The sequence below is a fragment of the Syngnathoides biaculeatus genome, chromosome 2 (assembly GCF_019802595.1).
Source record: "Syngnathoides biaculeatus isolate LvHL_M chromosome 2, ASM1980259v1, whole genome shotgun sequence".
NCBI lineage: Eukaryota > Metazoa > Chordata > Actinopteri > Syngnathiformes > Syngnathidae > Syngnathoides > Syngnathoides biaculeatus.
The window spans coordinates 40,219,211-40,243,090 of NC_084641.1; the positions used below are offsets into that span (position 1 = coordinate 40,219,211).

Consider the following 23,880-nt stretch of genomic DNA (forward strand, 5'->3'; position numbering starts at 1 on the left):
TATTTGAGGTCATGTCACAGGGGAAGGAGCTTAATTAAGCAGGGAAGGCCAGACAACAACATCTGAGGAAACACACCACCAGGTGGTGATCGGCTGACAGGTCAGACCCTCTCTTCAGGGTATGCAAGACCTGCAGCAGCAATTTCGATGATATGACCACAAAGTCACTCATTAAAATATGGTCTAAGGTATCCTAGTGTGAAGTGCACATATAGAGAGCCTCATGTCTGAACATGATGTTCATTATGGACAAATCGAGACGTGCACAGAAGTCAAATGACAGAACGCCACTCAGGTTCTGATGAGGCCGTTCTCCCCTATCACACACCTCCAGATTTCACTATCATTTAAGTCTCCTTGAAGAACGAGGAAGTGCACAGCAGTGGCGCTCTTCAGCACCCCCTCCAAGTTCTCCAAGAAGGGTGGTTCCTCTCAGCTGCTGTTTGGTGCATAGTCAGACAGTCGGGACCCCGTTCTTCCATCAGAAGACAGAGGAAGCTAGTCTCTCTTCCACTGAGGTATGGGGCAATCAGTATAAAAGTATCTGCTTGGCACCTTTCATCATAGGCAATTCCAGAGTGGAAGAAAGTGCAACCACTCACGAGAAGGAACCCAAATTGCTTGTCAGTCAGTCTGACATGAACACCACCACCGCTGAAGATGGTCTGCTAACAGTTTTCTTGTCACAGAGGTCACTCAAGTGGTTTTTGTTCTTTGTCTGGACACCAACCTGACAGCTCTGCAGCCTAATGGAGCTTCTTCATACACCAAGGGTGGAACCCGGCGGCTCTTTGCCTCCTTTCGTGTGGCTCTTGTGAAGCACGAAAGCACATCAAAAATCTGTTTAAGCGCGTGCACACGCGCTTTGCATTTATTACGGTATTTGCGTCTGCTCTATTTGAGTTTATTAAAGTTGTTACGGGTAATGTGACAAGCTCAGTATGTGTGTGCGTTTTGCGTCACCGTGAGTGAGACGGGACAGCAGGAGAGTGAGAAGGAAGGGGGGGGGGGGGGGGGGGCACAACGGCAACTGGGAAAGAGTGCATTTATTCTTATGTCAATTTCTCACCCAAAATGCCTGGTTGAAATGCATAGATGAAAACATGTGGATGAACAGGGCATTTTTTAGTAGAGAGGAGAGTTTTGTTGGGGGGTGGGGGGTGAGTACAACAAGCTAGTCTGCCTGTTTTTGTCAGACATTTCACAGCTTCTTCAGCTCACTCCACGCTAACATCGACCTGGAATCCCCAAAAGGGACTAAACCTCCCAGAGAAGTCAAAGACAAAAAAAAAAAAAAAAAAAAAAAAAAAAAAAAACAGAAAAGCAAGTGCAGTTTTTAAAAAATTAATGCAGCCTCCAGAGACCAATGCTTGCATCATATCAAGTGGCTTGGAACATTGGAAGGGCTAAAAACTCATAAGCTTAAGGGTAATTTATTTTAAAAAAATGCCCGTCAAGTTGCAGAGATCTTGTGTCCTGAAAACAAAAATCCTAAAGAAATGGTATTAGACCTTCAACTGTCCCACCACACTATTGAACAGAGAATATCGAACATTAGCTTGGCTACTGATTCACAGTTCCACTCAGAGATCCAATCATGTGAGTTGTTTTTGTGTTGCATTAGATGGGAATTGTGCCTTACAGGGCACAACTTGGTTGAACTGGGAGTTAGTCTGTGTGAGAGCACAATATTTTTTCAAATTATTGCCATGTGGTCTTTGTACTCTGTAGGAGTTGATTTTTCTTATGTTGGTGTATGACATTTGCACTAAATCTGAGTAAATGTGTGTGTGAGGAAGGAATGATGTTCATCTGTGTGATGTGGCTCTTTGAGGTAACAGTAAAAAAATGGGGCTCGTCACCTGAATGGTTGGCCACCCGTCATACACATTTGACAACTATTGAAATATTTATTGGTGGGTTCCTTTCAAAACAAGATATTCAAGCACAGTTCTCTGCTTCTGATGAGCATCCAACAATGACCTTGTTCTGCTTTTTCTTTCGGCTTGCCTTGTTAGGGGTCGCCACACCGTGTCATCTTTTTTCCATCTGAGCCTATCTCGTGCATCCTCCTCGAACACCCACTGTCCTCATGTACTTCCTCACAACATCCATCAACCATTTCTTTGGTCTTCCTCTCTTCTTTCTTCTCTTTTGCCTGGTAGCTCCATCCTCAGCACCCTTCTACCAACATAGTCACTCTCTCGCCTCTGAACATGTCCAACCCAGATAAATCTGCTCTCTCTAACCTTGTCTCCAAAACATCCAACTTTGGCTGTCCCTCTAATGAGCTCATTTCTAATCCTAGCCAACCTGTTCACACCAAGCGAGAACCTCAGCATCATTACTGCTACCTCCAGCTCTGCTTCCTGTTATTTCTTCAGTGCCACCGTCTCTAATCCCTACATCATGGCCGGCGGCCTCACCACTGTTTTATGAACTTTACCCTTCATCCTAGCGGGTACTCTTCTGTCACATAGAACACCAGACACCTACCGCCAACTGTTCCACCCCGCTTGGACCCGTTTCTTCACTTCCTTACCACATTCTACATTGCTCTCTATTGTTGACCAAGTATTTGAAGACGTCCGCCCTCGCTATCTCTCCTCCCTGGAGCTTCACTCTTCTTCCTCTGCCCCTCACATTCAGGCACATATATTCCATTTTACTTCAGCTAATCTTCATTCCTCTCCTTTCCAGTGCGTGCCTCCATCTTTCTAATTGTTCCTCCACCTTCTCCCTGCAGATCACAATATCATCTGCGTACATCATAGTCCAAGGGGATTCTAGTCCAATCTCATCTGTCAGCCTAACCATTACCACTGCAAACAGGAAGGGGCTCGGCGCAGATCGCTAATGCAGTCCCACCTCCACCTTAAATTCTTACGACACACCTACGGCACATCTCACCACTGTTCAACTGCCCTCATACATGTCCTGTACTATTTTAACATATTTCTCCGCCACACCAGACTTGCGCATGTAGTACCACAGTTCCTCTCTTGGTACTCTGTCATCGGCTTTCTCTGAGTCTACAAAGACACAATGTAGCTCCTTCTGACCTTCTCTGTACTTATCCACAAGCAACCTCAAGGCAGATAATACATCTGTGGTACTCTTTCTTGGCATGAAACCATACTGTTGCTCGCAGATACTTTTGTCCTGAGTCTAGCCTCCACTACTCTTTCCCATAACTTCATTGTGTGGCTCATAATCTTTATTCCATAGTTTCAACAGCTCTGAACATTGCCTTTGTTCTTAAAAATGGGAACTAGCACACTTTTCCTCCAATGTTCTGGTATCTTCTCTCCTGCTAGCATTCTATTGAATAAGTTGGTCCAAACTCCACAAACACCTCTCCAAATTGCTTCCATACACCTAGTGGTATGTCATCAGGACCAACTGTCTTTCCATTTTTCATTCTAACTTCCCCCTTACTAATCATTGCCATTTCCTGGTTATTCACACTTGCCTTTTCTACTCTACCATTTTCCTCATTCATTAACTTCTCAAAGTACTCTTTCCATTTATTTAGCACACTACTGGCACCAGTCAACATATTTCCATCGCTATTCGTTAGCACCTTTACTTGCTGCACATCCTTCCCATCTCTATCTCTCTCTCTGGCCAACCTGTAGATCCTTTTCTCCTTCTTTCATATCCAACCTGGTGTACATATCATACCCCTTTTGCCCTACGTCGGATCTCAATGTATTCCTTCCGCATCTCCTCAGTCCTTTCCATGTCCCACTTTTTCACTAATCTCTTTCCTTGGATGACTTTCTGTATTTTGGGGTTCCACTACCAAGTCTCTTTCTCCCCTTTCCTACCAGAAGGCACCGCAACTATGCTCCTGCCTACCCTCTTTGAGTACTTTAGCAATAGAATTCCAGTCTTCCGGGAGCCTGTCTCACCTCTTTCCGAAATGCCACACAACATTCTTCCTTTCTCAACTTCCACCACCTGATTCTCTGCTCTACACCTTTGTCTTCTTAATCTTCCTACCCACTACCAAAGTCATTCGACACACCACCATTTTATGCTGTCGAGCTTCACTCTCCCCACCACTATCTTACAATCAGTAACCTCCTTCAGATTACATCGTCTGCACAAAATATAATCCACATCCGTCCTACCTCTTCTCTTGTAGGTCACTCTATGTTTCTGTCTCTTCTGGAAATAAGTGTTCACCACTGCCAATTCCATCCTTTTTGCGAAGTCCACCACCATCTGACCCTCAAAGTTCCTTTGCTGAATGCCATACTTACCCATCATTTGTTCGTCGTCCCCATGTCCTTCGCCAACATGTCCATTGAAATCTGCAGCAATCACCCCCCTCCGTAACCTGGCTCTATGGTATCTCAGTTAACGTGAAATATGAATTAAAATCATCAATACATTCCTGAGGTCCTGACATTTTTCTGCCGAGCTTCCTAAAATAAAGTCAATCCTCTCTCTCCAGCGTATCTAAGTCATTGGAAAAGACCTCCATCTACAACTCGCTCCCGAGCCACTGTCAACATAACGTGTGCTCACAAGTGGGTTTGGCAAGAGGAAACGAAGCAGAAGAAAGGTGGCCAACTTCGCCAAATATGGACAAAGCAGACACAAAACTGGGTCAAACAGAAGTAGCTGCTTTTGGTATTGTTGAAATCAAATTTTAAAACACAAAGTCCAAGTTTGAGAATGACTCTGTGGAGGCGCAAGTAGTCGAAATATGGGACCTTTAAATTGAGCTCATTACGTTTTGACTCTCCCTCAGTCATCTGCATTTACTCACAGTTCTGCAGCATTTGCCTGATGTGCTGCTTGATTAGAGGCAAAATTATCTTTCCTCCCAGTCCACAGGCGATTCTGTCGAGAGCACTTTCTCCTGCGACGGCATTACTGTTAGGTGACAAAGTAAACCTCTCAGGTGACAAGGCTGCTTTAAAGTTACTTTTACCAGCAACAAACTTTACCTGTCAAAATCATCATCTTCCAATTCATCAGCCAAGGCCCAGTCCTCATCCTCTTCTAGGTCGACCATCATAGCCAGCATCTGGGGCACTGGGCATACGGACCAATTACAACTGACAGGTATTCTGAATACAGTCTACTGGTATAAAGAGATAAGTAACCACCTGATAGACAAAAAATAATTACGCACCACTTTGAGCCACAATAGCAGTGTGTTTCCTCAACATAGCTGCTGCTGTCTCTGATAAGGTGACAATAACTTCCAGTGCCAACTGTCTCTGCATGTTTGGTAAGTTGCTATCTGCGCAGAGCTGAAGAAAGTGTTGACAACAAAGGCATGGAATCAAGTGCAGCGTCAAGTTAATGCCAAATGATTTCCCAACTCACCTTCAAGCAGAGTTGCAGAGTGGCCTCCAAGTTTGGTCTCAGATATTTAGGTGCCGTGTCTGCAATTTCAACCAAAGACTTGAGGACTGAGTCATCTCCCTGGTAGCAGGACTCATTCACTGCCTGATCAGAACCAGCAATAGCAAATGTAAACCATGCAAATTGACAATGTTTAAACAGAAGGTTCATTAATTCCCCTCAAAAGACTAGATATTTCATCCAAGTTGGCAAACATACAACACGTTATGCTTACAACAAATTACTGAAATTGGATATTGAGAAAATTAGAGATGTAGTTAGAAAGCCCAAGATTTGTCATGTTAAAACCAATTGTACAAAATCTAGTACAATAACTTTCTAAGGGGAAAATTCTCATGAGAGATACCTGTAGGATGCCTGTCAGTAAGTCAGAGAAATGCTTAAGCAAGGCAGAGTTGCCTTCATTAGACAGGACAAAAGATGCTGCAGCCCGAGCAGCCAGCGTGCGGATCTGAAGGAAAACAAATTAATTTAAAAACATCACCTAATAACAGAGGTTTATTTCACACGTCAATTGACTGATCTGACCAAAACTTGAGTACATTTTACCTGAGGGTTTGCTTGATCCTGCAGGCATTGAACAAGCATTCGTTTGATTACATCCATGTAATGCTGCTGCTGGTTGCCAAAGATTCCTGGGAAGTTCCTAGACCAAATAAAGACCTTATCCACCAAATGTCTTAGAGGGGAACAAAGCATTTTTTGGAGACGAAAATATGTTGCATATGCCCCCACTATCCTGACTAGTGATTAGAGGAATAGGAAGTAAATCTACCCACCACCACCACCACCGAGCAGTCACCTTATTATGGTAGAGTGGTTTGTGTGTCCCAAAGATCCTCGGAGCTAAGTTACCTGGGGCCTCATGCGGTCACCCATGACAAACAGGTTCTGATTGAGGTTCTGGACAAAGCGCAGCTTCATAAACCCCTATGACAAGTACAAATAAATCTAGGTTTCCCTAGCCCGGACGCGGGTCACTGGGGTCCCATTCTGGAGCCAGGCCTTGAGATGAGGATCGAAGGAGAGCGCCTGGTGTTCGGGCCTTCACCCATGGGGCTCGGCACTGTGTCATAAACTGAGTGTAAAGTCTGTGGAAGAAAGTGACCAATGCAACTGAGCAGTCAAAGCTCGATAGGACCCTGCTTGTTGATAGGAAGGGATTCTTTACCCTTAGGTGTACACACTCCAGTGCAGGCAGTAAAGTGTGTAATTATTACAGTGGAATAGTTTTGTCTAGAAGTATAATGGAAAAAAATGTAGTGATAGGGCTTTTTTTTAGCTTCAGATTTTCTCATGTTAAGCGGTCGTGGATGTATGGATCATTAATTTATCCCTGTGAGGGAAATTGGATTTGCTAGTGTCATTACACTTAAAACCCTTCTATGAATAGGTGTTTTATAATTAGAATCTGTATGAAAGGGTCCGTGTAAACCAAGCTAGTCTTGGGGCCCTTTATCCTTTGAGACCCAGGGGCATTCATATCGCAGTAACAGAAAATTTAATCAATAAGCTGATTTATTCATTCATTCGTCCTCTGTTCCACTTCTCACGATATAAAAGCTCCCAAGAATTTTCATAATTAGAAATCATCACAATAGAGATGAAAGTGGACTTTTGTTAAAATTCCAGAAAATAGAAATGCGAGTGCTAGGGGGGTCCGGGGGCATGCCCCCCCAGGAAAGTTTTGAAAAATGGATGGCTGTGCATTATCTGTGAACAACATTCAGACACAAATTGAAATTAAAATTTCTAAGTCCTGACCAAAAAAAAAAAAAAAATTGGGCAGATGTTCTCCTTGGGCCAGATTCCCCCCCCCCATCTCCTTATCACTGGATAGCACAAAATCACATTTGTCATTAAAATATGCAATCTTATCTCAAGGCAAATGAATTAAGTGAACTATTAAGTAAAAAAACATCTAAAATCCTACATATAGTATAGATATAGAATATACACGAAAATATATCCTAGAATTTCTACACCGTACAGCAAAACATGTTAAGTTGACCTGTAGTAATTACTATTAACGTTTAAGTCTCAAACCTGCGACATCGCGTTGTACTGATACACTCGACCACATTGCTCACTATATCTTAGATATAGATCTAGTATATATAAACACACACAGTCACTCACATTTGAAAAATGTAGTGTTGTCAGTCATGCTCACAGATAAAGTTGCAGGTGTGATTAGGGATGGCCTTAAAATAACTTACTGGATTCATATAACCCAACTGTAAATTAAAAAAAATAAATACATAACTAAAATAGAAAACTAAAATTTAAAACTCAGAAATGATAAGTTCCAATTTCAACTGATATTAGTAGAACATGATATAAAACGGTATTTAAAATTTTTCATCAATAAAAATTCTTGATCTGACAAACTATCTGAAGAAAAGTTAAATGCACTGGCCTGTCAAGGAATAAACACGAACAGTCTCGGGAATCGTGACATATTGTTGGAGGGGGGGGGTACACACACCACGTGACTACCATAAATAGGAGGCTTGCTGGAACGCGCCTTTATGTGCATGCGCTCGACGTATTGGCCACACCTGAATCAAGCGACGAGGTGGATGATAGTCTGTTTTTTTTTTTTACACCGGCACGCTGCTTCGCGATGGACGCAATGCGCACCCCTGGCATAACTGAATTTCCTTTGACATGCCTCATGATGTTGATGACTGTCCACGTAAATGTGCTCGCATTACGTGAAGCAGTTCTGAACATGCGCTTTCGAACTTGCTCCGTACATGCTCAGTACGGTTAACTTGCATTTCCTGTTTCCGGGTGAATACCGGTTGTTTTGGAGCAGACTTGTTTAGTCAACAATGTTTATGAAATAAACACTTATATTAATGTCAAGACCACACAAAATAAGCAACGTCTTGAGAGAATGCGAGGGGAGGGGCGTTACTGTTACTAGTGTTACTCCCTCAACATGGCTACGCTCGTGAAGGCAAAACAACAAACTCAAACGGATGTTTGTTCAATGTTATCAACTAATATCGGGATTAATTTTAGGAAATTTTTCCTCAATTTTCGGGAGCAATTTTCATGAAAATTTAAAAATCCGGAGGACTTTCATCATTGAAATACAAATGCATGAGTTTATCATGATGGTTTGGGGAAAATTATCATGACACACATACTGGTACTGGAAAAACAGCAGTTTTTAAATAAAGCAGTGGCTGATCAGTGACTGCTTCATTAAAACAACAAACAGCTGCAGCAGTAGGGCTATGTTAGACAGCTCATCAGTTCACAACAGCAACCAGGATGAATTTGGCAGCGCAAAGTTTCCTTTGTAAATGTTATCCAAAATGAATACATTCTCCAGTGAATATATAATCAAAACAGCACCGTCCATTCTCTACGTTTCGGTTTGAAATTGGTGACTTTTAGTAAGCAGAGCAAGTATTCAGAGTAGCCAGAGTCATTTTCCTGTTGAGCAGTAAAAAAAAAAAAAAAAAAAAAATCAGGCTAGATTTACTCCATTGTTTAAATTCACCCACTAGTTATCCTGAAAAGTTTGCTCGGCCCACTACCTTGGGTTTATTTTGCTTCCCAACAAGTAACGAGAGAGAAACAGGCGTACAGATTTAAGGAATGAGTGATTGAAAATCATACACTTCAGCCCCTCTATCTTCCTCCTATACTGTCCTTGCACCAATATGATTTTCTTTTAGAGATAATATGAATACTCTATAATGTAAAATTGCATATCATCAAAGCAATGTTCACGAAATTATGAAGGTGATACAGTGAAGAGAATAAGTATTTGAACATCCTGCTATATTGCAAGTTCTCCCACTTAGAAATACTGGGTCTGAAATTTTCATCACTGGTGTATGTCCACTGTGTGAGAGATAATCCAAAAAGAAAAATCCAGAAATCACAATGTATGATTTTTTTTAACGATTTGTGTAATGCAGCTGCAAATAAGTATTTGAACACCTGGGGAAAATCAATGTTAATATTTGGTACAGTAGCCTTTGTTTGCAATTACAGAGGTCAAATGTTTCCTGTAGTTGTTCACCAGATGTGCACACACGAGGGATTTTGGTTCACTCGTCCACACAGATCTTCTCTAGATCAGAAAGGTTTCTGCGCTGTCTCTGAGAAACACGGAGTTTCAACTGCCTCCAAAGATTTTCTATTGGGTTTAGGTCTGGAGACTGGCCACGACCCATCTTCAATGCTCTGACTGAGGGAAAGAGGTTGTTCCCCAAAATCTCAATACATGGCCGTGGTCATCCTCTCCTTAATACAGTGCAGTCTTCCTGTCCCATGTGCAGAAAAACACCCCCAAAGCATGATGCTACCACCAACAAGCTTCACAGTAGGGATGGTGTTCTTGGGATGGAACTCAGTTGTCTTCCTCTAAACACAGTTAGTGGAATTATGACCAAAAAGTTCCATTTCGGTCTCACCTGACCACAAAACTTTCTCCCATGACTCCTCTGTATCATCCAAATGGTCACTGGCAAATTTAAGATGGGCCTTGACATGTGCTGGTTTAAGCAGGGGAACCTTCTGTGCCATGCAGAATTTCAAACCATGACGTCTTAGTGTATTACCAACAGTCACCTTGAAAACAGTGGTCCGAGCTCTTTTCAGGTCATTGACCAAGTCCTGTTGTGTAGTCATGGGCTGATTCCACACCTTTCTATGGATCGAGACCCCACGAGGTGATATCTTGCATGGGGCTCCACACATTTAAGATTGACCGTCATGCTTAACTTCTTCAATTTTCTTATGATTGCTCCAAAAGTGGACCTTTTTTCACCAAGCTGCTTGGCCATTTCTCTGCAGCCCTTTCCAGCCGTGTGGAGTTGTACAATTTTGTCTCTGGTGTCTTTCTTCAGCTCCTTGGTCTAGGCCATGTTACTAGTTTGAGTCTTACTGATTGTATGGGGTGGACAGGTGTCTTTATGCAGCTAACGACCTCACACAGGTGCATCTGACTCAGGATAATACATGGAGTGTGGTGGACTTTTAAAGGCAAACAGGTTTTTGAGGGTCAGAATTCTAGCAGATAGGTGTTCAAATCCTTATTTGTAGCTGTATCACAAATAGTTTAAAAAAAAAAAAAAGATTTCTGGATTTTTCTTTTTAGATCTCTCTGACAGTGGACATGCACCTACAATGAAAACTTCAGACCCCTTCATGGTTTCTAAGTAGGATGTTCAAATACTTATTTTCTTCACTGTATACCCCAACACCCATCATGCGTTCAAACCATATAATCAACCTCAGCTTTCTGTCAAAAAGTCTGAGTCAAGCCAACTGCTAATATGATTGTTCAAACAATAAGTCATGGTAACATGACAGACGTTGCCGGTCTTCCAATAAAACATTGCGTAGCAATGCTTTATTAGGCTTTTATTTTGAAGTTTGTCCTAGCGGTTCGTTGGCGGCATCTGACGGGTAACTAATGCTTACAGTCTTGCCTGGAGGCTGTATTGATTGCAGTTTATTATGGTAATGTGCTATTGCCATAAACGAACTCACCAACATCCTAAATATCATGTTCAATTGCTAAAAAATAAAACTATTAGTAATTGATTAAAGGCTAGAATAGCTACGCTTGCAACAGCCAGTGAGCTGCTTTTCCCTCAAGGAGTTTAAAAATGGGAAAAAAAAAAAAAAAAAAAAAAAAAAAAAAAAAATCTGCCCACTAAGGTGATTACCTGAAAATTGCAGTTCCAGCAGCTCAAATTCCTAAAACTAAGGTTGTTCAAATGTACACCATGCCACTTCCTTCCTTTCATCAAGATGAGGAGCAGAGCATTTGTTTAGCACATCATGTACAAGTTTCACTTTTGGAAACAACAAATAAATCCACTTTCCCCTCAATATTAAAACATTTTAGTACCCATCTGTATCCTTCAGGAATTTAAATAACAGAGTATACATATTCAGATATACATATTTATAATAAAATTAAGTTTAGTTCCCCTTTAAGAAGAACAAGGTGATACACTTCAGCAGTGAAACAGATCCAGGGAGGAAATATTCCTCCTATGCCTAAAATGTTGTACAAAACACTAAAATGTAAACAAATTTGGAGGTGGAAGCGGTGGTCAATACACTAAATAGTGTCTCACCAGAATATGTGCAGTGCAGCTTCTCGCAGGCCCACATTGTCTGAATTGACAGAGTCAAAAAGGAACTTGAGCACCTCTGGCCACTGGTTGTTCCCATCATCATCTAGATTTAAAAGAAACATGATCTAAACCTGTAAAATTACCTTTTCATGCGATTTTTTTTAACTCAAGATTGAGAATATGTTCAAATATTACCAATAAGGTTACGAGAGAGCTCTGCTGCAATGTCGCAGACCTTCTTGCAGATATTTGCTGAAGTCTCCTGTTGGATGCTGGTCAGAAGTTCGGTTTTGATGGCTGTCTGCATGTCAAGTGTGAGGCCTGGGTAGATCTCTTCAAAGGACGATGACAAGAGCCGTCGGAGAAGCACTGCTGCCATCTGTCTGACCTGGGGAAGATCGAACAAAACCGCTCACCTGATGATTTTTTTTTTTTTTTTAATTCCCAAATTTTTGACATCGCCAATCCTTTTGTAATCTACAGTAATCAGAAGGAGGATCTTCCCTGGAGGGACCAGAAAATGGACTTCTCCTACAAGACTAAAAATACTTGCTTCGAGGTACAAATAACATGTGGTAGCTGTGGGGACCAAGTAGTTGGCAGTCTCGGAATCAACAAGTGCCCCAAAACCAAAGCTATATCCCATTGCAATTATGCCCAGTGTGAGAATAATACACAAGTCACCAAAATATCCAACAGATGCACATTATATCCTCAGATCTGTAACAGATGTGACCAGACCTCCTCTGCAGCAGATGGATCTCTGACAGCCTGAAGCAGGAACGTGATTTTTGTCTGTCCAGGGATTGCATCGTAGGTCTCCTGGAAACACAAAAGACAACTTTTGGAGAGAGGCTTGCACAGCTGTATTTACAGCAGTGACTTATGTTTCTATTTTTGGCCCAAAGTGGTACAATTGAGATATGCAGTTATGCAAAAAAAAAAAAAAAAAAAAGGGATTCTTCAGATCAGAAACTGACATCTTGCAAATGTGCTGTGAAAAAGTATACAACCCCTTCCTGGTTTTTTTTTTTGCACATCACACACAAAGAATGCAGCCCAATGGGGGCACAAACCAGTGCAATCTGTAGGCCGGTCCCAAGCCCAGATAAATGTAGAGGGTTGCGTCAGGAAGGGCATCCAGCGTAAAAACTGTGCCAAACAAATATGAGCGTTCATCTAGAGAATCCCATACCAGATCGGTCGCGGCCCGGGTTAACAACGCCCGCCCCCAGCACTGCTAACCTGCTGGGCGTCGGTGGAAATTCAGCTACTGTGGGTCGAAGACAAAGAAAAAGAAGGAGGAAACCGGATCCATCGTCAGAAGAAAAAGCGGAATGCACAGAGCCTACAACTGAGTGTAGGGACTTTGAAAGTTGGGACTATGACAGTTGGTTGACAATTAGGAGAAAGGTTGATATTCTGTGCATTCAAGAGAGCAGGTGGAAAGGTACTAAGGCAAGAAGTTTAGGAGTAGGGTTTAAATTATTCTACCACGGAGTAGATGGGAAGAGAAATGGAGAAGGGGTTATTTTAAAGGAAGAGCTGGCTAAGAATGTCTTGGAGGTGAAAAGAGTATCAGATTGAGTGATGAGACTAAAATTTGAAATTGAGGGTGTTATGTATAATGTGGTTAGCGGCTATGCCCCACAGGTAGGACGTGACCTAGAGTTGAAAGAGAAATTCTGGAAGGAACTTGATGAAGTAGTTCTGAGCATCCCAGACAGCGAGAGAGTTGTGATTGGTGAAGATTGTAATGGACAATGGTTGGTTAAAGAAACAGGGACGATGAAGAAGTGATGGGGGTAAGTATGGCATGCAGGAAATGAACTTTGAGTGACAGATTGGTGGTGGACTTTGCAAAAAGGATGGAAATGGCAGTAGTCAACACTTTTTTCCAGAAGAGGCAGGAACATGGGGTGACCTACAAGAGCTGAGGTACAAGCATGCAGGTGGATTATATTTTGTGCAGACGATGTAATCTGAAGGAGGTTATTGACTGTAAAGTAGTGGTAGGGGAGAGTGTAGCTCGACAGCATAGGATGGTACTGTGTAGGATGACTCTGGTGGTGGGTAGGAAGATTAAGAAGACAAAAGGTAGAGCAGAGAACCATGTGGTGGAAGCTGAGAAAGGGAGAATGTTGTGCAGCCTTTCGGAAAGAGGTAAGACAGGCTCTCGATGGACAGCAGAAGCTCCCGGAAGACTAGACAATGACGGCCAAGGTAATTAGAGAGATAGGCAGGAGAGTACTTGGTGTGTCTTTTGGTAGGAAAGGGGAGAAGGAGACTTGGTGGTGGAACCCCAAAATACAGGGAGTCATACAAGGAAAGAGATTAGCGAAGAAGAAGTGACATACTGAGAGGACTGAGGAGAGGCGAAAGGAGTACATCGAGATGCGACGTAGGGCAAAGGTAGAGGTGGCACAGGCTAAACGAGAGGCATATGAATACATGTACACCAGGTTGGACACGAAAGAAGGAGAAAAGGATCTCTACAGGTTGGCCAGACAGAGGGATAGAGATGGGAAGGATGTGCAGCAGGTAAGGGTGATTAAGAATAGAGATAGAAATGTGTTGACTGGTGCCAGTAGTGTGCTAAATAGATGGAAAGAATACTTTGAGAAGTTGATGAATGAAGAAAATGAGAAAGAAGGAAGAGTTGAAAAGGCAAGTGTGAAGGACCAGGAAGTGGAAATGATTACTAAGGGGGAAGTCAGAAAGGCATTACAAAGGATGAAAAATGGGAACGCAGTTGGTCCTGATGACATACCGGTAGAGGTATGGAAGCAATTTGGAGAGATGGCTGTGGAGTTATTGACCAACTTATTCAACAGAATGCTCGCGGGTGAAAAGATGCCTGAAGAATGGAGGAAAAGTGTTCTAGTTCATTTTTAAGAACAAAAGCAATTTTCAGAGCTGTGGGAATTATAGAGGAATAAAGTTGATGAGCCACACAATGAAGTTATGGGAAAGAGTATTTGAGGTTAGACTCAGGACAGAAGTAAGTATCTACGAGCAACAGTATGGTCTCATGCCTAGAAAGAGTACCACAGATGCATTATTTGCCTTGAGGATGCTAGTGGAAAATTATAAAGAAGGTCAGAAGGAGCAACATCGTGTCTTTGTGGATCTAGAGAAAGCCTATGACAGAGTACCAAGAGAGGAACTGTGGTACTGCATGCAGAAGTCTGGTGTGGCAGAGAAGTATGTTAAAATAGTACAGGACATGTATGATGGCAGCAGAACAATGGTGAGGTGTGCCTTAGGCGTGACAGAAGAATTTAAGGTGGAGGTGGGACTGCATCAGGGATCAGCTCTGAGCCCCTTCCTGTTTGCAGTGGTAATGGATAGGCTGACAGATGAGGTTAGACTGGAATCCCCTTGGACCATAATGTTCACAAATGATATTGTGATATGCAGTGAAAGCAGGGAGCATGCAGAGGAACAATTAGAAAGATGGAGACATGCACTGGAACGGAGATAAATGAAGATTAGCCCAAGTAAAACAGAATATATGTGCGTGAATGAGAAAAGTGGAGGGGGAAGAGTGGGGCTCCAGGGAGGAAAGATAGCGAGTTCAAATACTTGGGGTCAACAATCTAGAACAATGGTGAGTGTGGTAAAAAGGTGAAGAAACAGGTCCAAGCAGGTTGGAACAGCTGGCGGAAGGTGTCTGGTGTGTTATGTGACACAAGTGTCTCTGCTAGGACAAAGGGCAAAGTTTACAAAACAGTGGTGAGGCTGGCTATGATGTACAAATTAGAGACGGTGGCACCGAAGAAACAGGAAGCAGAACTGGAGGTAGCAGAAATGAAGATGTTAAGGTTCTCGCTCGGAGTGAGCAGGTTGGATAGGATCAGAAATGAGCTCATTAGAGGGACAGCCAAAGTTGGCTGTTTAGGAGACAAGATTCGAGTGAGCAGACTTCAATGGTTTGGACATGTTTAGAGGCGAGAGAGTGAGTATATTGGTGGAAGGGTTCTGAGGATGGAGCTCCGAGGCAAAAGCGCGAGAGGAAGACCAAAGAGAAGGTTTATGGATGTGGTGAGGGAAGACATGAGGTCAGTTGGGGTTCGAGAGGAAGATGCAGAAGATAGGCTAAGATGGCAAAAGATGAGACACTGTGGCGACCCCTACCGAGACAAGCTGAAAGGAAAAGGAGATCACACACACAAAGATTTCAAATCAAACCAATTTTAAATCACTCAATCCAAGCAAATACAAACACATTTTAATCAAGGCACAAAAAAATTCTAACATTTCTAACCCTCTGTGAAAAAAATACTTGCTCATTGAACGTAATAACTGGCTGTGCCACCCTTGGCAGAAAGAACTGAAATCAAGCATTTGTGATAAGTGTTTCATCGGTCTCTGGAGGAATTTTGTCCCACTCTTCTCTGCTTAATTGTTTCAACTCCGCCATATAGGAGGGTTTTCTTGCATGAACGCCCCGTTTAAGGTCACAACACAGCATTTCAATTGGATTTAAATCCAGACTTTAACTTAGCCTCTCAAATACTTTTTTTTGAGCCATTCAGAGGTAGACTTCCTAGTGTGTTTCAGATCGTTGTCCTGCTGCATGATCCAGGAGTGCTAGAGGTTGACGGCCCAAACTGATGGCCGGACTTTCTTCAGAGTTTTCTGGCACAGAGCTGAATTCATTGTTCCATCAAATCACAGCAAAATGTCCTGGTCCTGAGGTAGTAATACAGCCCCAGACTATCACCATGCTTCGCTTTTTGGATGTTCTTTTTATCAAATGTGCCATTTTTAATGCCAGATGTTACATTTTTGACTCTTCACTCCATATGCAGCCCGATGGGGGCACAAGACGGTGCAATCTGTCGCTCCCAAGCCCGTATAAACGCAGAGGGTGTCGTCAGGAAGAGCATTCAACGTAAAACTGTGCCAAACAAATATGAGAGTTCATCTAAAGAATACCATACCGGATCGGTCGTAGCCCGGGTTAACAGCGCCCACCCCCCGGCACCGCTAACCAGCAGGGCGTCAGTGGAAATTCAGCTCCCGTGGGTCGAAGACAAAGAAGAGGAGGAAACCGGATTCGTCAGCAGAAGAAGAGGAATGCAGAGGGCCTATAACTGAGTGTAGGGACTTTAAATGTTGGGACTATGACAGGAAAAGCTCAGGAGGTTGACACGATGATTAGAAGAAAGGTTGATATATTGTGCATCCAAGAGAGCAGGTTGAAAAAATAGTAAGGCTAGAAAGTTAACGAGCAGGATTTTAATTATTTTACCATGAAGTAGATGGGAAGAGAAATGGAGGAGGGGTAATTTTAAAGGAAGAGCTGGTGAAGAATGTCTTGGAGGTGAAAAGAATATCAGGTCTCGGGATGAGGCTGAAATTTGAAATTGAGTGTGTTATATATGATGTGATTAGCGGCTATGCCCCATAGGTTAGATGTGACTAGAGATGAAAAAGAGAAATTCTGGAAGGAACTCGATGAAGTCATTCTTAACATCCCAGACAGAGAGTTGTGACTGACGCAAATTTGAATCAACATGTTGGTGAAGGAAACGGGGGCAATTAAGAAGTAATGATAAGTACAGCAGCCACTCACATTTGAAAAATATATGGGTGTGGTCAGTCATGCATGATGGTGCTGGACTTTGCAAAAAGGATGGAAATGGCTGTAGTGAACACTTTTTTTCCAGAAGAGGCAAGAACATAAGGTGACCAAAAAGAGTGGAGGTAGAAGCACGCAGGTGGATAATATTTTGTGTATACGATGTAATCTGAAGATTACTGACTAAAAGGTAGTGGTAGGGGAAAGTGTAGCTGGACAGCATAGAATGGTGGTGTGTAGGATGACTCAGGTGGTGGGTAGGAAGATTAAGTCAAATCCAGAGGAAATGTATTTGATTTGTCTATCATACAAGTGTAGCTAAAATATCATGAAAAAATATTTTAAAAATTCTCAGACTAGAAATGAAATAAATTAGCGCCAGGAAGAGCTCTGGACCCTCTGTGTGGATGCGGACCAAACGACTTCCTCTGGAGACGCCCAAGCACCACCACCTTTCAGCAGCCAGTACACAAAACTAAGCAAAAACTTGGCTATTCGGGATCATTTTTCAAGATTTTTTATCTCCTGTGAAGGCCTTTCTGCCATAATGGTATTGAAAGATATGCCAGGCTGTCTCCAATACAAATGCGTTTTGGCATACTGGGTGAAAACCTTCGTGGTTAATGCAAGCCAAGGCGGTTCCATCCAACTTCTGGGCGGTTTTTGTAATTTCCTTATAGCAGTGGCATTCTCTCTGGGAAGGCATTGGATGGCAATTTCCACATTTACACCTGGGTAAAAAAATATAATCAATTAAAATAAAGTTTTGGTTTGTTTTAAGCACAAAGTTGTATTTCATTGCTATCTTTTGCTCACCAAGATAAGGCTGAAATAATGCCACTGTGGCGTAAAGCCCTATCATTTATTCATTCATTATTTTCTGACTTAAGAGTGAAAACATGACGAACTTGAATGTATGCAAAGCTACCTTAACAACAATTAAGAAATGGACGATGTGAAATTTATAACTTGCCCCTTATGTCCTTTTAACACAGATACAAATGACATTTCTATGTATATGGCTGTTAGCTACAACTACTGATCATTTAGTTTAGTTTAAATAACGATAATCACTGGCTAAATGTAAGTGTACTGTACTGTCCAACTAAGAGCATACTATAGATGTGGTTTTTAACCGCAGAATATCGAAGGTTTCGATTTTTGTTTACAGCCGACTCAGTCACAAGTACAACACCACCAACAAACGACTCACTGTTGTGTGCAAGCAGCATCAGACGTTTAAACATGTTTTATTTTGATTATTTCGTCAAGGTGTACGTAGATTTCATGAGGCACCTAGCAGTCTATGTTTTGTGGTGCGAAGTACCACGTCAACTTGGTCAGGTCTCGCCGAATGCTGTACTTGTGTTGGGTTCAACTCCGGTTCGAACATATATGGGGAGAAGGAGACTTGGTGATGGAACCCCAAAATACAGGAAGTCATACAAGGGAAGAGATTAGCGAAGAATAAGTGGGACACAGGACTGAGGAGAGGCAAAAGGAATACATTGAGATACGACATAGGACAAAGGTAGAGGTGGCGAAGGCTAAACAAGAGGTATAACTACATGTACACCAGGTTGGACATGAAAGGAGGAAAAGGATCTCTGGAGGTTGGCCAGACAGAGGGATAGAAATGGGAAAGATGTGCAGCAAGTAAAGGTGATCAAGGATAGAGATGGAAATGTGTTGACTGGTGCCAGTTGTGTGCTAAATAGATGGAAAGAATACTTTGAGAAGTTGATGAAGAAAATGAGGAAAGGAAGAGAAGAAGAGATATGTGAAGGACCAGGAAGTAGCAATAATTAGTAAGGGGGAAGTTAGAAAGGAACTACAAAGGATGAAACATAGAAAGGCAGTTGGTCCTGATGACATACCTGTGGAGATATGGAAGCATTTGGGAGAGGTGGCTGTTGAGTTTTTGACCAACTTATTCAACAGAACAGCAGGCGAGAAGAGGACTTAAGAATGGAGGAAAAGTGTGCTCATTCCCATTTTTAAGAAAAAAAACGCAATGTTCAGAGCTGTGGGATCTATAGAATAAAGATGAGCCACAGAATTAAGTTATGGGAAAGAGTGGTAGAGGCGAGACTCAGGACAGAAGTATCTGCGAGCAACAGAATGGTTTCATGAAAGATTACCACAGATGCATTATTTGCCTTGAGGATGCTAGTGGAAAAGTAAAGAGAAGGTCAGAAAGAGCTACATTGTGTCCTTGTGGACCTAGAGAAAGCCTAAGACAGATTACCCAGAAACGAACTGCGACACTGAATGCATGCGTTTGACCCATATTGAGTCCTCTCCATACATACCTGGAGCTATGGTTACTCTAACCACCAAAAGGGTGAGCAGAAGTAATGTTATAACTGCCAAACCACAGCATGCTACATTAAAAGAAATGATGAGAAAGGTATTGAATTATGTGGAGGATGATTTTGACCCAACTTAACTTGGCATCGTCAAACTACGTTTGAGCTGATGTTGATGAGCAGCCACGTGGCGGCTGCACAAAGTGGCCACTGGCTTGATGTGACAGTATGTCAAAAAGGGTATCTTTATGCAGCAGTGGCCATAAATATTGGCAATATTTTGATAGCACAACTATACAATTAATATAGTCATGTTTCAGTGACACAGCACAAGCTTTTACGTAGGATGCAGTATTCCTATATATTTCCATGGTCTTCGCACAAGTAGCGTGATACCACGGCACACACGTGTCTGTTGGCTTGTCGTGTTGGCAAAAGTCTAGAGTTTTTCTTGATTTAGCAGAATGGTAGCAAGAGTTGTCCACCTGTATGAAAAAAACAAAAGGAGATTGTCTCATGTATTAAACAGCCAGCCCGTGCCAGAAACTCCAGCAGTTCCGTCAATGTTGAACTTAAGCCTCCCTGACCAATTTTATCTTGTCCCCCCACCCAATTCTTGAGACATCAAGTTCTCTGTGATGTCACCATTTTACCATGTAGCATTGAAAAGTATTCTGGTAGTACAAAACCTTGCCAGTAGCAAGGCACATGGACCTCTGCTGAAAAGTGACCATCAAAAGGGCCAGACGAGACACTCAACTACAAGGTGCACCTAAGTATCCTTCATTAAATGGAGAGAAATATTGTCTCTAGCCGTGAAATGAACAATTGAACAACAAATTTAACAGGGCCATATTTAACTAGACAATGCACTTCTGTTTAACAAACGGGATTCCTGTAATTTTTTTACATTTACGTAAAGTATGATTTAAAGTTAAAACATGCAAATATGACATTCGCAGAACGGTGCCACCTCTGCCCCAATTTGGGCCAGGAAAAGAAACAATCAGTTAGGAGGCATTAAATCTGAGTTGGACACTCGGACCTACAGTGAAATCAAGCCCATGTCAATGCGCGCAGACTCAAATTTTGGAGGATGAATCTGTCTGGAAGAACATATTCACAAAAGAACTAGCCCTCTTTACTTTTGTATGACAGCTCACACTCCCACAGGAAAGAGAAAACTTTTTTCTTACACCACCAATTGGAACAGCTAACCCATTTTCTGTCTAGTGTTCTTAAAACCTTCACAGCAACACAAAAATTAATGACCCTTTACACAGGTAAACATTGACCACTACAATATATGACCAATGCCTCTTAAAAATGAGGTAAACCAGATTTAAGTGACTCTTCAGCACTTCCCATTGCATGGCATTCAAAGGGCCACACAGTGGTGTAGCGCAGTGATTTCCAACCTTTATAGACCCCAGGCACATATTTTACAATTGAAAAATCTCACGGCACACCAACAAAAGGAAATTTCACTAAAAATGTATCAATTAATTACTGTATGTATTTCTTGCCATCGAATAGAAGAGGATTTTTTTTTGTTCTGTCTGTCATTGTGCCTAACTTGCATAAATAGATGAATAAAGACATTATTTCTTGGAATAAATGTGTTTTTTTAGCAATAACATAAAATTGGATAACTTCCCACGACACACTTATGTACCCTAGCACACTGTTTGGGAATCACTGCTGTAGATTGTGCACGATGCACACTGGTGGCTCAAAAGAAAACGTAATCCGGTGAGTGTTAGCATTGAGGCAGGAGATTTTTAAAGAAGTCGGGAGTTTTAATTGCCGTGACTTATTATTTTTTTTTTTTAAGAAAAAAGGACCCCCAATATGTCGAGGGAAAAAAATTGGGTACTGCAGAAGACAACTCTCGTAACAAAGCTTTGGCGCGACGTCATTCAACAAAAACGTAAAGATGACAGCATGACTCAAACCGAACAAGCCAGTCGAGATGAAGATAAATTTGGTGGATGAATGACTTCAGCAAGGTCCTTTTTGCACAAAGTGTCTCTGGGTAACAAACAAGTACGACGTATTCACCAGTTACACACACGAGAGAGACAGTGTTGCATACTTGGTCAATCCTAACGCAACATCTTTAATTAATGCAATTTGTGAACGTCCTTATCGGGAAAAAAATGACCCTCACAGTCGTTGAAAAATGCTGCAACCATATGTTAAGAAAGGTTAGCCACAGGGAAGTAGCTTGCATTATGGAGCTCCATGCTACTTCCTGTACTTTCTGAGCTCAACGCGCCTAGCTTCCTTCCCAGCTGGGGATTTTACACTCTTCACCCTTAACAGGATATTTTATACCCAACCTAAGCCACTGGCAACGACACAGAGGTATGCATACATCTGTAGGTCTGCCAATGTCCGAATAAAGACTCCTGTTTCGGAGCTTAATCTCGCTCACAAAACTACGCACCATGGTCAGGGGGTTAGCATTGCAGTGTTAGCTGACCACTAGCCACTGCTGGATCAGATTGCACGTGGGATACCAAACCTGACGCACTAGCGGGGCGGTTAGCTTGGGTACAAGAACACATGTGAAAATGACTAGAACGGTTAAATCCTTGCCTCTGATTGTTTCCTAACGTTGTTGTCAGGGCTCATCAGGTTAGCCAGCAAGAGGTAGAATTGCTGCTGTTCCGCCATTGCAGATCCAAAAAGAGTGGCCGGGTGGAGACGCGGAGACTTGAGCCCGGCAGTCCCAGCTTTTGGTCGCACAAGGCTACTAGCATCCCATTGGTTTATTCTAGCAACTGTGCTCAACACTCATTTGCCATCAAATGGCTAATACACGCGCGCTATTGGCTCAAATGAAGTCTTCTCGACTATTGGACAGAGTCGACACTGAAAAGTGAGTGCCCTTTCTCATTCGCAAATAAATGGAACAAATCGCGGGAAAAACAGTTCCATATAGAAACAACAATAGATGCGTATAATATAATATAATATAATATAATATAATATATATAATATAATATAATATAATATAATATAATATAATATAATATAAAAGATCAGATGGTAAAGCGTTGTCCTCACGGTTCTGAGGTCCCGGGTTCAATCCCGGACCCACCTGTGTGGAGTTTGCATGTTCTCCCCGTGTGCCTGCAAGGGTTTTCTCCGGGCACTCCGGTCTCCCACATAACAAAAACATGCAACATTAATTGGACACTCTAAATTGCCGCTCGATCTGTTTGTCTCTATGTGCCCTGAGATTGGCTGGCAACCAGTTCAGGGTGTACCCTGCCTCCTGCCCATCGACAGCTGGAATAAGTTCCAGCACTCCCATGACCCTTGTGAGGATAAGCGGCTAGGAAAATGGATGAATAATATATAATCTATCAAACTCCCCATCGGTTTCACAAAAACAACAAATTATTCATTAATAAACATAATTATACAAAGACATGAAATAAAGTGTCGTACAAGTTAACAGTAGCAAAGATATTTTGCAGCCAAATAAATATCATGAAGTGGTCATAAAATACATGAAAAATGAGATCCATTTCAAGCAGCGGCATACTGTCAATAGTGCAATAAATGATAAAAAACATTACCTTATAATTAAAACATGATACAACCTCATAAAATGAATACACTGTAGGGCAGGAGCTACATTGCGGGAGATGTTCTACAGTTGCCACTGGAACGATGTCCATCCTCACAAACAATTTAAATGGCATTTTGACAGACAGTATAGCACTGGAGGAGACTGCAGTCTTCTTCTTCTTTCGGCTTGTCCCTTTCGGGGTCGCCACAGCGTGTCATCTCAGATGAAAGCACATATATGTTTGGCACAATTTTTACGCCGGATGCCCTTCCTGACGCAACCCTTCTCAAGGAGTGTAGGCCCCAGTGGGATATGAACCCACAACCCCTGGTTTACCAACCCAGTGCTCTAACCACTGAGCTACGGGGCCTCAAAAAAATTTAATGACTTAATTGCCAGAGGGAAAAAAACTGTTCGAAATCCTGCTACTTTTGACTTTCATCGATCTGTAGAGCCTTCCCAATGGAAGAAGCTGGAAGAGCTGGTGGCCAGGATGTGGAGGATCCGAAGGATCCTTTCCTGATCTGGACCCAGTTCGCGTTGTGTGCAAGTCCTCAATAGTGGGTACCATGGTGCCAACGATCCGTTCATCGGTTTTGATTGTCCTTTGTTGTCTTGAGTTTGTTCTTTTTTGTGGCGGCCCTAAACCACACTGTGATGGAAGTACACAGTACTGATTGGATGAACGCTGTGTAGAACTGTCTCAGCAACTTTTGTGACAGGCCGTGCTTCCTCAAAAGCCACAAGAAGTACATCCTTTTCTGGGGTTTTTTGAGGATGGAGTTGTTGCTGTGTCCTGCTCGTCAGGAAGTTGTAGATCTATGAGGAGATGGCAGGCGAAATGCTGAGCTGGAGAGGTTTGGAGGAAAGGAGATCAGGGATGATTGTGTTAAACGCAGA

The 23,880-nt window shown here is 42.3% G+C and overlaps 1 protein-coding gene across 1 annotated transcript in view; it reads right to left on the minus strand.

Moving 5' to 3' along the window:
• Nucleotides 1-22,185, minus strand: part of kpnb3 (karyopherin (importin) beta 3) — a 35,926-nt gene extending 13,741 nt beyond the window's left edge. Inside the window, exons 1-10 of the mRNA XM_061804840.1 lie at nt 21,999-22,185; nt 12,243-12,323; nt 11,697-11,889; nt 11,502-11,604; nt 5,935-6,031; nt 5,732-5,836; nt 5,347-5,469; nt 5,150-5,270; nt 4,962-5,049; nt 4,781-4,887 (exon numbers count right to left, since the gene is read on the minus strand). Of these exons, the coding sequence (XP_061660824.1) occupies nt 4,781-4,887; nt 4,962-5,049; nt 5,150-5,270; nt 5,347-5,469; nt 5,732-5,836; nt 5,935-6,031; nt 11,502-11,604; nt 11,697-11,889; nt 12,243-12,323; nt 21,999-22,076 (1,096 nt within the window). The 5' untranslated portion in view covers nt 22,077-22,185. The remainder of the gene's footprint in view (nt 1-4,780; nt 4,888-4,961; nt 5,050-5,149; nt 5,271-5,346; nt 5,470-5,731; nt 5,837-5,934; nt 6,032-11,501; nt 11,605-11,696; nt 11,890-12,242; nt 12,324-21,998) is intronic.
• Between the last annotated feature and the right edge of the window lie 1,695 nt (nt 22,186-23,880).